This window comes from Zootoca vivipara, chromosome 9 (genome assembly GCF_965207765.1).
Source record: "Zootoca vivipara chromosome 9, rZooViv2.hap1.1, whole genome shotgun sequence".
Classification (NCBI taxonomy): Eukaryota; Metazoa; Chordata; class Lepidosauria; order Squamata; family Lacertidae; genus Zootoca; species Zootoca vivipara.
Window position 1 is genome coordinate 7,980,979 of NC_142592.1, and position 16,489 is coordinate 7,997,467.

Genomic DNA, 16,489 nt, shown 5'->3' on the forward strand with positions numbered 1-16,489 from the left:
CCACAGGGCGGGTGCCACCACCGAGAAGGCCCTCTGCCTGGTTCCCTGCAACTTGGCTTCTCGCAATGAGGGAACCGCCAGAAGGCCCTTGGCGCTGGACCTCAGTGTCCGGGCAGAACGATGGGGGTGGAGACGCTCCTTCAGGTATACTGGACTGAGGCCATTAAAGGGTTTAAAGGTCAGGACCAACACTTTGAACTGTGCTCGGAAACGTACATGACCTGCAAGCTGTCTGCGGACAAATGCCGGCTCCCTTGGCCTATAGAGCAAGATGAGTGCGCAACCCCAGTGTCGTCTGCGACTGGACCTAACAGTCCTTTACCTTTACCTAAGGGTCTTACAGCTGTTTACTAACAATTAAATTTATACCGTACATTATTTATAATGGAAAGGTTTGGTCTCCTGAATTAAAGGATAGTTGTGGTCTAATCTTTTTTTTAAGTGAGCAGATTGGAGCTCCTTAAAAGGCACAATTGAGAGATCTAAATTTGAGGCTGATGAGTTAGGTTTTTGTGTTACCTTTCGTCCAAATGCAGCAGTTAACTGTCTTTTAATATAACAGTGAATTAACCTTATTGGGTAGTGAATGAACACTGAGAAGCAAATAGGAAAAATCATATCTAAGGTTGCGTATAATTTATTCCCTATAAATATTGATTTTGAGCTGTACTTCATGGACAGTGTTGTCTGAATGCCATGCATTTAATCTCTTGTGAATATATTGACCTAGGAGTCACCGTACTGAAGACGGTTGAGCTACCTCAGCTGCTTTTATTTCTCTTGGTGAATTCTCCAGCCCTCACTATGTATAATTAAGACATGCTAAAAATGGTTTTCTATATGAATCCAAACAGATAATACAAGAAAAGAGAGTGCATAGGGAAGGTCCTAGAGGAGCAATAAGTTTGAAGAAACAATAGCTGCTTCGTTTACCAACAAGCAATGCAGGGGGGTGAAGACATCTCTTATATCTTATTGATTGGAAAAGAACTGACTGATATTCTGTCATTTAGTATACTAAGCACTCATCCTGCTGTATATGGTAATGATGTGTGTACCACTGCATCTATTCAGGTTTAGAGTTTTTGAGAAACTTAATGACTTCTCACAGCTGTCCATGGAGGCGCAGGTGAATTCTGTGTCCGGGGCAGCTGTTTATCAGCTCCATCTGGTATGCAAGCTGAGACCCTATCTGCCCATGGACTGTCTCGCCAGAATGGTGCATTCTCTAGTTATCTCTTTCTTGGACTACTGCAATGCCCTCTACCTTTGAAGGTGACCCGGAAACTACAACTAATCCAGAATATGGCAGCTAGACTGGTGACTGGGAGCGGCTGCCGAGACACATAACACCGGTCTTGAAAGACCTACATAGGATCCCAGTACGTTTCCGAGCACAATTCAAAGTGTTGGTGCTGACCTTTAAAGCCCTAAACAGCCTTGGTCCAGTATACCTGAAGGAACGCCTCCACCCCCATCGTTCGGCCCAGACACTGAGGTCCAGCACCGAGGGCCTTCTGGCGGTTCCCTCGCTGTGAGAAGCCAAGGTACAGGGAACCAGGCAGAGGGCCTTCTCGGTAGTGGCACCCGCCCTGTTGAAGGCCCCCCCCCACCAGATGTCAAAGAGGAAAACAGCTACCAGACTTTTAGAAGACATCTGAAGGCAGCCCTGTTTAGGGAAGCTTTTAATGTTTAACAGACTATTGTATTTTAGTATTTTGTTGGAAGCCGCCCAAGTGGCTGGGGAAACCCAGCCAGATGGGCGGGGTATAAACAATAAATTATTATTATTATTAATTATTGAGACGGAATATTATCAGTACTTGTTTTTATGTCTGTATTGTTGCAGTACAGTGGTGCCTCGACTTACAAATTTAATCCGTTCCGAAGGCACCTTCGTAGGTCGAAAAATTCGTAAGTTGAAAAGCGCCATTGGAAACGGAAAAATTTGTAAGTCGAAGCAACCCCATCTAAAAATTCGTAAGTCGAAAAAACCCTATCTAAAACCGCCGCCGTTTCCGTTCGGATGTCGAGAAATTCGTAAGCCTGCGGCCCCATTAGCCCCATTCGTAAGTCGAAAAATTGGGTTGTCGAGTCGTTCGTAAGTCGAGGTACCACTGTAGATACTTTTAATTACCATGTTTTATATATGTGGGGAATAGTGCCATAATTTAAAATTTTAGAACAATGCATAATTTTAAAGAGCAATATCTGAATTATAAAGCCTGCCGTGAGTATGCAATGGCTATAGTATTTTATTTTTATGGATTTTAGTTGCATTGCTAATCTTAAAATAAGGACATTTTAAAGGGGAATTGCATAGAAAAATAACCTTGGTGCTTCTTGTTTTTTATATAGATTTCAGCAGCAATTGTATAATTAACCAACTTCCATTTTCCCTGCTGGTATTGTATATCATGGGGTCTCCCAAACTAGGTTGTCCAGCTGTTTTGGGGCTATAATTTCCATAATCCCTGACCACTGGTCCTGCTAGCTATGAATGATGGGAATTGTAGACCTAAGACTGGGAAACCCTGGTATAGTGTATCCCTTCTTTCAAGTCCTGCAGTATTTATTAAACTAAAGTTCCTGGAAAATTATTAATTAAAATTCTTATCCTTAGACCAGTATATGAACAATTATTGTAGATATATATGAAATTAATTAATTTTGTAAGCCATTTGTGATGTGGATTTGATAGCACTATCATTTTCGGCTTTCTGCTTCCCTGAAATACTCACTTTTATATATCATTTGTCTTCCAGAGGCTTGAAACATTTTATTTCATTGATTTTAAAGTCCCAGCATGACAACAGTCTTAAAACCACTTGATCTGTGGTCAATTATTCATCTGCTATATATAATAAAGAACGTATGAAATAAATAGCATGCGAAAAAGTTCAAAATATGGCTTGTGGTTGGTTGCCATAATGAGAAATACTGATTGAGGTAATGAATTTCATTTTTCTTTTCTTTTTCAAGCTGGACCTGTGATATGCAGAATGCTGACCTATCCTCCAACTCGAAGAGAGTTAATAGTTGGTTGTGGTCTACAAATGTTCCAGCAACTGGCAGGTATTAACACAGTCATGTATGTATCACTTTTTCAACTTTGGGTTTTTTTATTTATTTAAAAAACATGTTTCATTTGGTACAACAGAAAACAGACAAAAAACTTTCAGTGACATGTATATTTTTCAGATAGTATAGAGGGCGAGGGGTGACCAGTAGAGAAAATGTCAGGAAGCCCCCCCCCCAATGGAAATAGTATAAAGGTGATTTATAAATTGACTAACTCCACTTGTAAGAAACTCTCCATTTTTTGCGATGAAGCATGGGATGCAGTGCAGGAAATCTTGTCATATTAATTTGAGATGTTTGGAGATACTGTTGTAATTGTTACCCAACAATGGCAACTGCTTACGTTTATATATACATTCACATCACATGTAATAATGTTTTGTAAATTTAATTATCACTTTTCTACTGTTTACATTGCTCCGTAGATTCCTATGATTTTATGTTTTTCATATCCCTGGGGATCTTCTCCTTTGATTTAGGTGTGTGCTTTTCAAATGTTGCATGAAGATGCATTGTCAACTGCATTTTGACTAATGCTCAAGGTAACAGAGCAGATTTTTCTGCAGTGCACCTATTTAAGCATGCTTCCCTACGAGGCGTAACAAAATCCACAAAGTATAGGACTGGCATCAAATTACTTTGAAAATGTGGTGTGTGCATATGTTAAATGAGAAAATATCTGATGTTCCTAAAGAAAAAACACAGTTGGAGTAGGTCCAAATCTTTTTTCTTTCTTTCTTTTTGAAGTATATTGAAACCCTGTAAGATTTATGGTACTCATTAGCTGACTTTGCTTATCCTAAACTTACAGATGTGCTTAGATCAGAAACACCTTACCAAGCAGTAGTTTTTGCAGACTCTGAATGGAACAGATCTAGTTGACAATGAGGAAGTAGAGAAGGGCAGAAGTTACTGCAAAAAAAGTCTTAAATTCTAAAATGCATTACAGCAGCTCTGGTATGGATTTATTAAGTAAATCTTTAGGCACCAAGTACTGTATTAGAAACACACAATTTAGTGTAAATTGATTTCCCCTCAGTTTGTTTTTTGGTGTTTGAGACACACGCACACACACACACACACACACACACACACACACACACACACACGTGTGTATGTTAGGGGACCTACACTGTGAAATGCTTTGATACTGTAGATTGAAAACCTGTCACCTTGCTAGATATGAATCATAGTATATGACAGCAGACTGCTTGGTAACCTTCAACACATTCTGTGACCTATACATTTTAATGGCTTGCTAACGTAAAGATGTAGCACTGTGCACATTTAGCCTTCTGCCATATCTTTTGCAGTTGACTGTATTTTAATTGAGAAGACCATGGTAGCAGAGTGAACCATTGCTTTTGCATGGTGGGTAGGGAGGTAAATGTACTTAACAATGTTTTTCCATGTGCAAATGTTGAAGAAACTGGTCTCATTATATTTACTACATGTATAGTACAGAAGAGTCATAGTTCAGTGGTGGAGAATCTTCCATATAGAAGATCACATATAGAAGATCACAGGCTGGGAAAGTTTCCTTTTTGGAAACCTTGTACACCCAGCTGCCAGTCAGTTTGGCAGTGCTGAGCTAATTGACCAATGGTCTCCTCCTGGATAAGCATTTTTATAACAGTGACCTGTAATCTGATACAAAGGAGGAACCTAAGCAAATTCAGGTACTAATTCTTTCATGCTATTATGTAATATGAAGTTACATAACAACCAGCTGGAATAGCAGCTGATGGAGACAGTTCTGATAGAAGAGGAGCCAAATGGCATTTGGACCCAGCTGAGCTGATAAAGGAGGACTAGCTGTTTCTCTTCTGTCAGTTGCAACCAAGTGGAAGATTCAGAGAGCCCGATATTACTGCACCCTAAATCCTAATTGAACTTTGACTCCATTAGTTTGCCTGCAGAACTTTTACGATCTTCAACATTTATTATTGCTCATTTTATGCCTGCTGATTGTCACTGGTGTGGTGAACCTGTGTTGAGAACTTGGGACTGGGCTAACACCCTTGAATGTAGCTCCATAACCCTCCCTAATATCCCTGTACAAAGAAGGGTCACAGCCTAGGCGTCTTACTGATATGGTGTAGCAGTCAGAGTAACACCAGAAATGTCAAGGTTTAAGGTTCCACTTGATAGATGACATGGGGCCAATAATTCTGTCAAATGAAGGTGTTGTGCTCCTTGGAAGAAGGGCAGGACAGCTCCACCCCACTCCAATCTCACTGACAGATGCAGTGATTTTTATGTGGATGGGCATCATGTAAGCTTATATTTGCAGCCTGGCTGGTAGCATTACTACGTGAACAAAGTCTTAAATAAGTTTAAAAACAAACAAACAGGAGAATGCCATAGGCACAATCTAGTCGATTTTGGGAAGGGTATTGAAGATAGGAAACTCCTGACTTACAGGACAGCAATTGTCATTCAATGGTGGAGTCATTTAGAAATGTTTTATTGGTATTGTAGACTTGCATCCTCATAATGTGACACTTGATCATGGGGATTCAGTGATAGAAAGTATAATTGAAAACTGTAAATCAGAGTGAGGATATTTAAATGTCAAATGACTAGGAGATTAAATGACCTGCTGATAAACTCTAACAAAATGATGTTGCATGAAATCATACAAAATGAGTAGAAATTAGTAGAAATGTTGTACTTATAACCCTAAGAAACTGATAAGTCTTAAATATGAAAACTATCAGTTATTTTAATGATTACATTTCAGACAATATTTTTGTGGCTGTGAGATCCTGTGTAAGAATGCAGTAGTATTGCAGACTTAATAATTTTGCTTTGAGAGAAATGTATCTTGCTGGCGTCTTTGTATTCTTCTCTGTTCCTATTTTTAAGCCATTTGTGTGAGTCTTTCACAGTCCAGCCATTTCTCCTCCTTGATCTTGCCAGGAAGTCATAGTACTATTTGATTTCAGCCTGTTGCCTTGGTAATAACTGTAATGTCACAAATTCAGCATTATAACTTCACTGCACGATCAAAAAGCTGTGAGTGTGCTATGTGGGAGAGAGCCCAAAGGCTTTGTTGTAATACACAGCTTTGATAATTAGTAAAACTGAGAGAGAACGACTTGTTTTTTTTCAAACATAGCAGCCTGCCACATTTGAGGTGCTGAAATTCATCTCCATTAAAAAAAAGTAACGTTCAGTCAATCAGTTTCCCTTTCACAATATTCCTATGCATCCTTCCCACTATTCATCAGATATTTGTTGATGTTTGGAAAAATACATAGCCAACATTATCTGTTGCAAGAGCAAGGTATGGAAGGTAAAGGTAAAGGGACCCTTGACCATTAGGTCCAGTCACGGATGACTCTGGGGTTGCGGTGCTCATCTCGCTTTCCTGGCCGAGGGAGCAGGCGTACAGCTTCCGGGTCATGTGGCCAGCATGACTAAGCCGCTTCTGGCGAACCAGAGCAGTGCACGGAAACGCCGTTTACCTTCCCGCCAGAGCGGTACCTATTTATCTACTTGCACTTTGACGTGCTTTCGAACTGCTAGGTTGGCAGGAGTATGGAAGGTAGGTATGTTTAAAAACCTCATCTAGTCACTTTAGTCTTCTGTATTTAAATGCACACTTGATGATGTAAGCCAAATTCATAAATTTGTTAATGGAGTTGTGCAGGAGGTTTCTTGGGCTCATTTCTTGTATGTTTTGAAAAATACTGATCAATCAGGATGTTTCCTGAATTGTTCATCTTGGAATTGGAGCTATAAATACTGACTTTATACAACCCATTTTTCCTTTTAAAAGGGGGGAGGGGAGGAAGAACACGATTTGCCTTGAGGTGAAATCTTTTGAAAGATGGTCAGTGTGAAATTTGACGGTGGTTGGCAGGAATTGAACGCAACCCTTGTGTAATATGCTGCTAAAGTTATTACAGCAAATGGCACCATGTCTTGCACTTTGTGGATTTTAGTCACCGTTATTTTGAGAGCGTCAAAACAGGTTCTGCTGGTGAGAGACTGACATATCTAGGTAACCAAACTCAGTTGGACTTTAACAAGAAACAATCTCACACCAAGATTAAGTGAGTGGGCATGACTTGATGAAAAAGAGTCGCACCTGTGACATGCTTTCCTCCCCCAGGTGGTCTTTTGAAAATAAGGTCTTTTATCTTTTGACTGAGGTGTACTTTCCAATAGGAGGGTAACTCCTTTTTATATTTTATAAAATGCATAGGCAGTTAGCAGAAGAGACTTGCTATATCAGTTGGTCCAAATATGTTCCAGTTTATTTTAATGCACATTGTGGTTTAGTCCACAACTATTTGTTTACATGTTTGACGACTGTGACAACCCACAGTTGGGCTTTTTGTTTAACTGAACATTCTCACTGCTAAGACTCTCCAGTATTTCTCTACGACGACAATAGCAAAATGAAAGGGATATAGGGTTCATTCAAAAATTTGACTAAAATATGATAGAGGATAGCGCCCCTTGTGGTATTTTGTGTTCTTAATACTTCAACAAAATGTTGCTTTCATCATTTCTTTATTCTCCCCACCCCTCGGTGCAGTATATAAGCTGGCTAACACCATTTGAAGAGTATTAAAGTTTAGCTAGAAATGACAAAAAATATTATTCTTGCACAAGAAACTAAATTCCCTATCCAGCTTGGGAACTGCGCATCTTTCTAATCTACCCCTGAAAGGCATCTTACCTATCAATTCTCCTCCTGAACCAGAAGTAGGAAGAGCTCTCTTTACATATCTCTTACATGTGATCTGATAGCTTATGAATAGTCTCTGAGAAGGTACCTGCTTGAATAGCAAGGTATAGAGAGTCTGGGGAGGAAGGAATATCGCTCCTCTATGCCAACTCTGCCCCAGCTTCTGCCAACCTAGCAGTTCAAAAGCATATCAGTGCAAGTAGATTAGTGGCATTTCCGTGCGCTCTGGCACTCGTCATGGTCCTCCATGTGCCAGTTGCGGTTTAGTCATGCTGGCCACATGACCCAGAAAGCTGTGGACAAACGCCGGCTCCCCTCGGCCTTAAAAGTGAAATGAGCACCGCACCCCATAGTCTCCTTTGACGGGACTTAACCGCCCAGGGGTCCTTTACTTTTACTAGCAAATCTATGACCTTAGTGGTTCTTGGAGAAGGGAGGATTATTGCCAATGCAGCAAGTTGCCTGCTTGGTTGTTGCAGGTGATGCTAACAATAAACCATGTAGCAGTTTTCATGTGCATGCATTCCTCAAAAGTCTAGGTAGCATGTTAATTTATATATCTTTAGCAACAGTAGCCTGGTGAAGAGGAACGTCTATAAATTCTGCTGCTCTTGAGGTTTGCCTTCTTTGGAAATCTTAAAACCATGGGCTCCTGGAGGTTGTGTTTTGATATGTCCCTTGTATCAAGGACATAAGCATGTTGCCGATGTGGGAGTTCTAGATGCGTTCACTACTTGCCCTACCAGTAGCTTTGAAAATGACTCCTGCTGTTCAGCATTCATTACTTCTTACCATTTACCCTGTAACAAATTTATATGTGGAGTTCCTTTCCCCCCATTTAGAAAACACATACACAGACAGAGAAATGCATTATGAGATGTGATGCGTGTAATATGCCTGGGAGTGGAGTGTGGCTTATTAGTAAAATAGGACAGTTCTCTTGGGAAATATGCTCTCATTTTGAATCATTTCACCCTCCTCTTGCTGTGTTGACTTCATCTTAAATATGTCCATTATAGTAGAATGTGTGAGTGACACACACATAATTGGAAAATGTATCAAATATATTTTGATTTGAAGTAGTCTTGTAAAAGCCGACTGAATTGTTTAAAAACATAAGTAGGTTTGGACTACTACATTTTCAGAGGTGAACACTTTTTTGCAGAACATCTTTGTATGTTCCTTTTTTCCTATGGAATTAATTAAGTTTAGAGATCTAACCATTCTCTCATGTGAGAAAAATAATCTGATAAGGAAGCTGTAGCTCAGAGGTAGGAATAACTGTTATGTTTTGCCTGACTTAAATATATAAAAATTAAATATATTGCAGTGATTAACAAAAACAGAGATATTAAATTCTTATAGCAACTGTTCTCTTTATCTTTTAAAAAACTATAGGTCAAGCAAAACTGTCTAGAATTTTCTCTTTGGGCAGCATCTCATTCAAAGAGTCTGAAATAAAAAACACATTTTATAGTGCTGTGCTCTACATGTAAACTACATGTAAACATATTAAATCGAATAGTTTACTTCCAAGTAAGTGGAATAAGATTACAGTCTCAGTCACTTTCTGCAGGATCTAATAGTTGTGGGGATCTTTAGGTTGACCCTGAACATTGGTCATGTTTGCTAGGACTCCCCCCCTTCTTTCCAGCACTTGGATCCCTTTGTGTAACTTCCAGAATACACAGTCTTAGATGATGGACACCTTTGAGCCCATGATTGAGATGGTTTTGATTAACATAAAGGCAATAATGAAATAACTGAGTTCTTAAACATTCCTTAATTATATTTAGTGATAAAGTCAGAGTTGCCACAAAGAGCAGCACATTTATTAATCCTTATTTGCATTGCAACAATTATTTAAAATATTGTCTTTTGCAAATCCAAATATTTAGTTCATAACCTGATTTGATGGAATCATGGCAAGGTTTATTTGTATTGGATTATATTGTATTATATTTTAAGGTATATTTCACTTTTGTGATTAGAATTTCTCCACACTCATAACGTTGAAAAACTTCTAATGAAAGCCAGAAAACTGCTGCATTCACATGAAGTTCCAGCGTTTTTAATGAAAGTTTGATATTGATTGGATCCCAATGGGATTTGTTGAAATGATGAAATTTTTCAGCTCTCTGAAATGTGCCACGGATGATATGCTGATCTCCTTGAAGTGTGTGTGTTGTCTATATTTAAGGTTTATTGTTTATTCCTTTGGCAGTACCTCCTGAATCACATTCTATTGTGTCTGGGTCTGCTTCAGCAAAGATGATTGAGGGATTGCAGCCTGGGGGCAGTGGAATATATCTCAGAATGTTGTGTCGATAGTCTCATCTTTCTATACAGTAGCCTTTTTCACATACTGTACTTTTATTCTTCATGATAGAACAGTGGAGCTGTGACCACTTGGATTTAATATGTAATTATGCCTAGTTACATACACGGAGTCCAGCATGACAATCCAACGACCTCTTGCTTGTTGTCACTAATTTAACCAGTGTTGTTTATTGGTTGTGTGTATTCTAAGCATCCATGCACCCAAGAGGGTGAATGAGTGTGCAGAAAGCATATGCATACTTGAGGCAGTGTGATTAAAGTTAATCTGGCCGTGTCTTTATGGCTTCTTCTGTGTTTGCCTCTTGGATTTGTAATATTTTTGGTATAGAGCCAGTTAGTTTAATGATTTAATTTAAGAGCTCATTTCTGTCCAGGAGTCTTTAAAATGTGCTGCAAAATATGCAGATTGGGGTCTAGTGCTTAAATGCAGAGTTGAGAAATACATGTTCAGAAAGTGCAACAAAATGGACTGGATTCACTGGCAGGGTTTGAATAAACGTCCACAACTTTATTCCAGTAACAGATATTTTAGAGAAATGATAAAGGAACTTACTTTTATATAAGAAAAGCAGGATACAATAAATAAAGCTAAATACTGTAACTCAGCAGAGGGGGAGTTGAGGGAAGTCCTGAGGAGGGGAGGGAGAAAAATTGTATATAACATGATGATTGAGATCTGTATTTTTCTCCTATATAATAAAGTCCAAGTTGTCCCTGCGTCCAAGCTGTCCCGTGTGTCCCTGGGTCACTGCGCATGTCCCCCAGGCACACAGGGATTGGACGGAGAGACAGGACGCACACGCTCTCTCTCTCTCTCTCCCCCCCACCTCTGCCTCCCATTTCCCTGCGGCCGCCAACTGCCGTTCCCAGCCCGACAGCCTTTGGGACTTGGAGCGGAGTGGCGGGGGCAAAGGAAGATGTGTTATTGGGGGGAGTTGAGAAGCAAGGAAACCGTAGCGCCGCTCGGAGGAGGAAATGCCTTTGAAACCCCGGCTCCCCTGGGCTTAGGCAGCCCCAGCCTCCGCTGAAGCCCGATCCTGCATGAAACAGGTGGCCTCTAAGGGAAATCCACGAATTAAAGTCCAGACAGGAGGCAGATCTCGGCTCTAACATCATCCGTTGCTGTGCCTGCTTGGATTTTTGTGTGTGCGTGTTTTCATGTCCGACCATTTATTGCTGTAAAACAAAGATATAGAACGGGATGCCTTCATTTTCCTTTCCTCTCCCTCTCCCTCCATCCCCGAGGGTGTTTACTTTTCTTTTTTCCTCCACAATAGGAGAGGGGGAAAGAGGAACGCTCCAGGAAGTGAAGCACCCCCCCCCTTACAGGTTGGGGACACGCAATGGTTAAACAAACATTTAAAAACAGTATGCCACTTTTTCAATAACTAACATTGAGGCAGAGTCGCCTCTGAAATTCTGTAGGACAAACATTTTTAAAAAAGTACCGAGGAGCACTCTAGGTGTCCACCAGTCCTTTAATCTTCTTGAGGGTGGACATGGAAAGGCTTTTGCGCTTTCTACTCGCTCCTGCCCCTCCCGCAGCCCAGCCTCCCCTGGAGAATGAGAGAGGGAGAGAGAGAGACAGAGCGATCGCGGACTGTGAGCAGCAGGAGGAGGAGGAGCGGCTGCAGCAGCTTGGCTGCACCAGGCAGCTCATGGAAAGGCTTTTCTGCTTTCTACATGCTCCTGGCTCCTGCCCCTCCCGCAGACCAGCCTCCCCTGGAGAATGAGAGAGAGAGGGCGGGGACTGAGGGAAGGGACAAATTTGTTGATCTTCCACTGGGTAAGCCAGATCTGCCACAAGCCTACCACTGTGCCTGGGAGACTTATGGGAGGACAGAATTCACAAAATGTAAAATGCCATTAACAGCATTTATATATGGTCAAACTATCTCTCTGCTTTCTGGAACAACATGTCCCTGTTGTGTCCTTCAGGGAGATACTGGGAATGTCTTTTTTAAAATGTGTTCTGCAGATTTCAAACTTGGGGCAATACCTTGATTTTAGTAAATGGACACAACATATCAGTACACTGCTTCTCTTCCATCCCTCCACTCACAGTAAATGGGGACAATAAAAGTTTCAGAACAGGCTTGAGTTTCAACCAGATCCGTTATGAGTGTCAGTTTACCAACAGTCCCTTGCTTCAGAAACCAATACAGATCAGGAGATTGCAGAGTAAATGAATTTACATGTATTTTAGACACAGAAAATATTTCCCAATGTGCAAGTAGGTGGTGGTGGGGGAGGCAAGCAGAGCTGCTTTGAGAAAGTAAAGATGCTATTTATGCTGCAGCATTGCAGACACTATTGCACTGACCTGAGTAGGCTTCTTTTCAATGATTCTCATTGTCGGTTGTCGGGCAGCAACGCCTCTGAGCGTGTGCAGAGTGCCCGCACTTTTCTAGCGCCCGTTTACCTAACGGGCTGAATGACACTAGTTTGTTATAAAATTCAATAAATATTCTGAGAGAGAGAGAGATGTTCAGAAAGATAAGTTCAGAAAAACACACACATGAATAAATATAGTGGGCAAAATCTGAAATTCCTGTCATATCATTTCCCCCCAGTAGGAAGGAAGCCTCATTTATTTCAACAGAGCTACTTCTGAGTAAAGCATACCAGTTGTGTTTTATTCTGCAAAGACAGCACATTGAATGAATGTAATGATAATGAGGAAAGTGCTCTAACAAGCATACCCCAGTATCCTCCTCCATCCAGCTTCTCTTGCTTTTTTTGCAGCTCTGGGAGGGACCCTTCCCAAATCACAGGTGAGGGCGCCCACATTCCTTCCTCTTAACGCTTAGCAACAGTGATTAAGCAATGGTCATTTGCACTTGTGCTGCCTGAGTGCTGAATCATAACGGCTACATCTGCATGTTGTGTGCTAACTTTCTTCAGAAATGTCTGGTCAACCTTTTTTTTAAAAAAAAGAAAGAAAGATAAGAATCTGGGGCCTGTGCTGGCCTTGCCTTGGCACCACTAGAATCCTAACCCTTCTACCCATCTGTCTGTAGACCTGCCTCAATTCTGTTACTCCATTTCCCTTCCAGTTCTTCAAATCCCTTAATAGTTCGTGATTTTTCACATTCTGTATTGCAAAAGATAGCAATAAGGTGACAACCCTAGATTTGACTTACTTTTAAACCTTTTCCAGACCATATTCAGTTCAGATTTTCCCTAAACAATTTATGTTGGTGTAAAGAATGAACATTTACACATTCTCTTTGAAGAGAGACTACTGAAGGTTGGGATGGCTATCGGCCATCCTGTTCCTTGCCTTGATAACCCTTCCTTTTAAGTGAGAGGGAACCACAGGCTGGCCAGCACATGCTTTCAAAGCCCTCATATCTCTGAACAGCCTCCTCACCTAAGGAAGGGACATTTTGGAACGCTATAAGGTATAGATTGCATTGTCAGAAATAGAGGGAATGATGCTACTTCAAGATGTGTATACAAGGAAGCATCCTGAGACAATCAACAAGGCTGTGGATGTTGGCTGTTCTTGATCATAGCTTCCAAAAGTCAAATTCTGGGATTTGTAGCTGCCAGACATTTTCTTTGTAGGTTCCCATGATCACTGAATAATATGCCAAAACAGATGGAGCAGAAGCAAACATTTTAAGTTTGTGTGTATCAGGAGCGGATGCTGCCAAATTAGTACTCAGATGGCATACACACTAAGATTACTATGCAGTTAACTACCAGGGCCTAAATATTCCCATAATTTTTGGTACATTTTGTGGGGATGGGGCAAAAATACCCCCAAGATTGGATTAATATTTGGTGTGGGTGTGGTAAAATCAAATAACCCTGCCAGGAAGGTGTAGGTTTAAGATTTTTCAAGCAAAAAAATGTTACAACACTTCAAGCAGCTCCACTTGCCCTTAGCATCTAGCAGTCACCCCCACCTAAACATTCATCCATTTTAGGAAAATTAGTACAGTCAAACCTGTACTAAAGTGCAAGCCTGGGCAGGGTATATGGAGGTCCTGGGCTGCCCAGATGACAAAATCCCCCCTCTTTTGGCCTCGTTGATGTGGTCCAAAGGAAAGCACAGCAATATGTTTGGCACCAGCTGGGCAGCAGGAGTTGCCAGAAGGAGGCATGCAAGGTGCCATCCAACTATTTTAGGGACTCCACTCTGGATTTGTGTAGAATTTCTTCTCCTGAATTGTGTAGAGTTTTCCTTCTGCTATATGGGCTACCTTCCCAGGTTATGTAATATGTAGAAAATAATGACATTAACCTTCACTGCCCAATGGATAGCTTCACCTTCTTCCTCATATGTAGTGAGTGGTAGATAATATCCAAGGACCAAAGGAATAGCCATATGTAACCTGATTTGCAGGTGGTGTGTGCCTAAGTAAATGCATAAAAACGTTTAACTTGCACTAGGGTCTAGATTGTTGCTGCTGATGACAAAACAGTCTCTAGGCAACCATGCTGAATAAATTCATGGTTCAGATGCTCTTTAATAATGTATATGAGTAACATGAAAAATTGGGGTCAAGTCTGGTGTAGGTCAGGAATCACCTCTTGGCCCCGCTGAACATACAGTACTTAGTAAATGCATTGTACACAGCCCACTGCAGTGATATTTACTCAGGACCATGGGAGCACTCTACACTATACCGTAAGCATACTGAAGCTTTAGTAACTGTTAGTTTCACAGCTTAGTTTTGTAATGATTGTCACTGTGGGTTAAGGTTATTTCTTATATCAACTCCTGATTCGTAGTTGGATTGTTTTAATTACTAGTGTGCCCCTACCCTGAAATATTTGGATAGAGAGTGGGTTCTAAATATTTTAATAAATAATATTGAGAACATATGCATAAAAACTATTCAGAACTAACAACTCTGCCTGTTGCATCAAAGGTTGCTTTAAAATTTAAGATTGGTGGGCACCTAAAGATCTGCACTTATATTCTTTATATATAATTAGTCTATTATAATATAGCAATGTTTGATTAAGAAAAGAAAACCAGAATTCCCAGGAATTGTCTGGTTTTAGGCTGGCGGCTCTTACTGATGTTAATTAAGCAGTCCTAAAGGTTTAGATGTGTTTCTTTTAAAAAGTTAAATTATGCAAGGTAAATATTACTGATGTAGCATATTTAATTAAAAGTTGAAAAAGGAGAAAATAATGAGATGGTTTCTGTGTGTGAACTTAAACTTGAAGTGTTCCTAGAATTTTAAATACCTTCACCATGCTATTCAAGAATAATTTGGTTCAAGAGAATGATTTCATTAGGGGATAAAGCTCTGTATGCAAAGAAGGCTGTGTGTTAATGCATTTTCATAATGTTGAGGAATTGTGCAATCTTTTCTATTTTTTACTTGTAAATTATAGCCTATGTCATAATAGTGAGGGATGTTGGCAGGGGGGAGGGGGACGTAGAATGTGTAATTTACCATGGCTTGATATATCTACCAGTCCAAAAGCTAGACAAGAGCTTTGCTATATACCTTAAATAAGAACAGGAAACGTCTAATTCTGCCCATTTACAACTTAGTCCAGTACTGATCCACCTAATGACCAAACTATATAATGACCCTATCTACACAGTTTTAGTTTAGCTGCACTATGACAATTGAGTAGTAAACAAAACAAAATATGCATGGCATGACCTACTCTCCCTTCTGTCACTAGCAGGCAGCTGGCTGAAATGGGGAGCCTTTCATTGGCGAACGTTTTCCCTGTGTATTAGAACCCAGATTGTTCAGGGTTCTAAAACTCATGAAAAGGGCTTCAGTGTATGTCTTCTGCACTGGGTACTTGGGGTTCTAGTAGAAGACAGGTGAATATAACGGCCCCATTTGCACATGACATTAAACCCAAAGCATGGCTTCTTCAGAATGAGGAGGCAGGTGCTTTGCTCCCCCCAGGTTCTTTTAATTTGACATGTCAGTAACTCCAAGGAGTGGATAATTCTAGCTTTCAAAAGTATGTTTGAGTTGAATACTACAGGTAGTTTGCCCACAAACAACAGCATACATTGTGTTGACTAGCTTATCATTGAAAATAGCACAGGGGCTTTCTAGCACTCCCAACGTTTTCATATTGGGGATGTGTGTTCTGAACATGAAAATATCATCCATTATATTTTACAGTGCCTCTGGTGCTGAATAAGAATCATTCAAAGTGGCTTTTTTGTACAATTTTCCTTTTTGGAGAGATCTGGTGTCTTTATTCTAGATGTATTGCCTCTAGTATCCTATTGTCATAAATTAATTTTCAAATGTGGATTTTATTTGTCTTAGTCCATTACAATGTATATCATCATCATCATCATCATCATCATCATCATCATCATCATATGTTTGTTCATACCTCGCCTATTTCTCTTATGGGACTCAA

General features: G+C 40.3%; 1 protein-coding gene across 3 annotated transcripts in view; it reads left to right on the forward strand.

Moving 5' to 3' along the window:
* SLC2A13 (solute carrier family 2 member 13) overlaps positions 1-16,489 on the forward strand; it is a 111,515-nt gene that overhangs the window by 48,451 nt on the left and 46,575 nt on the right. For all 3 annotated transcript variants that reach the window (XM_060279395.2, XM_060279394.2, XM_060279396.2), the window contains exon 4: positions 2,983-3,091. In XM_060279395.2, coding sequence (XP_060135378.2) covers positions 2,983-3,091 — 109 coding nt within the window. The remainder of the gene's footprint in view (positions 1-2,982; positions 3,092-16,489) is intronic.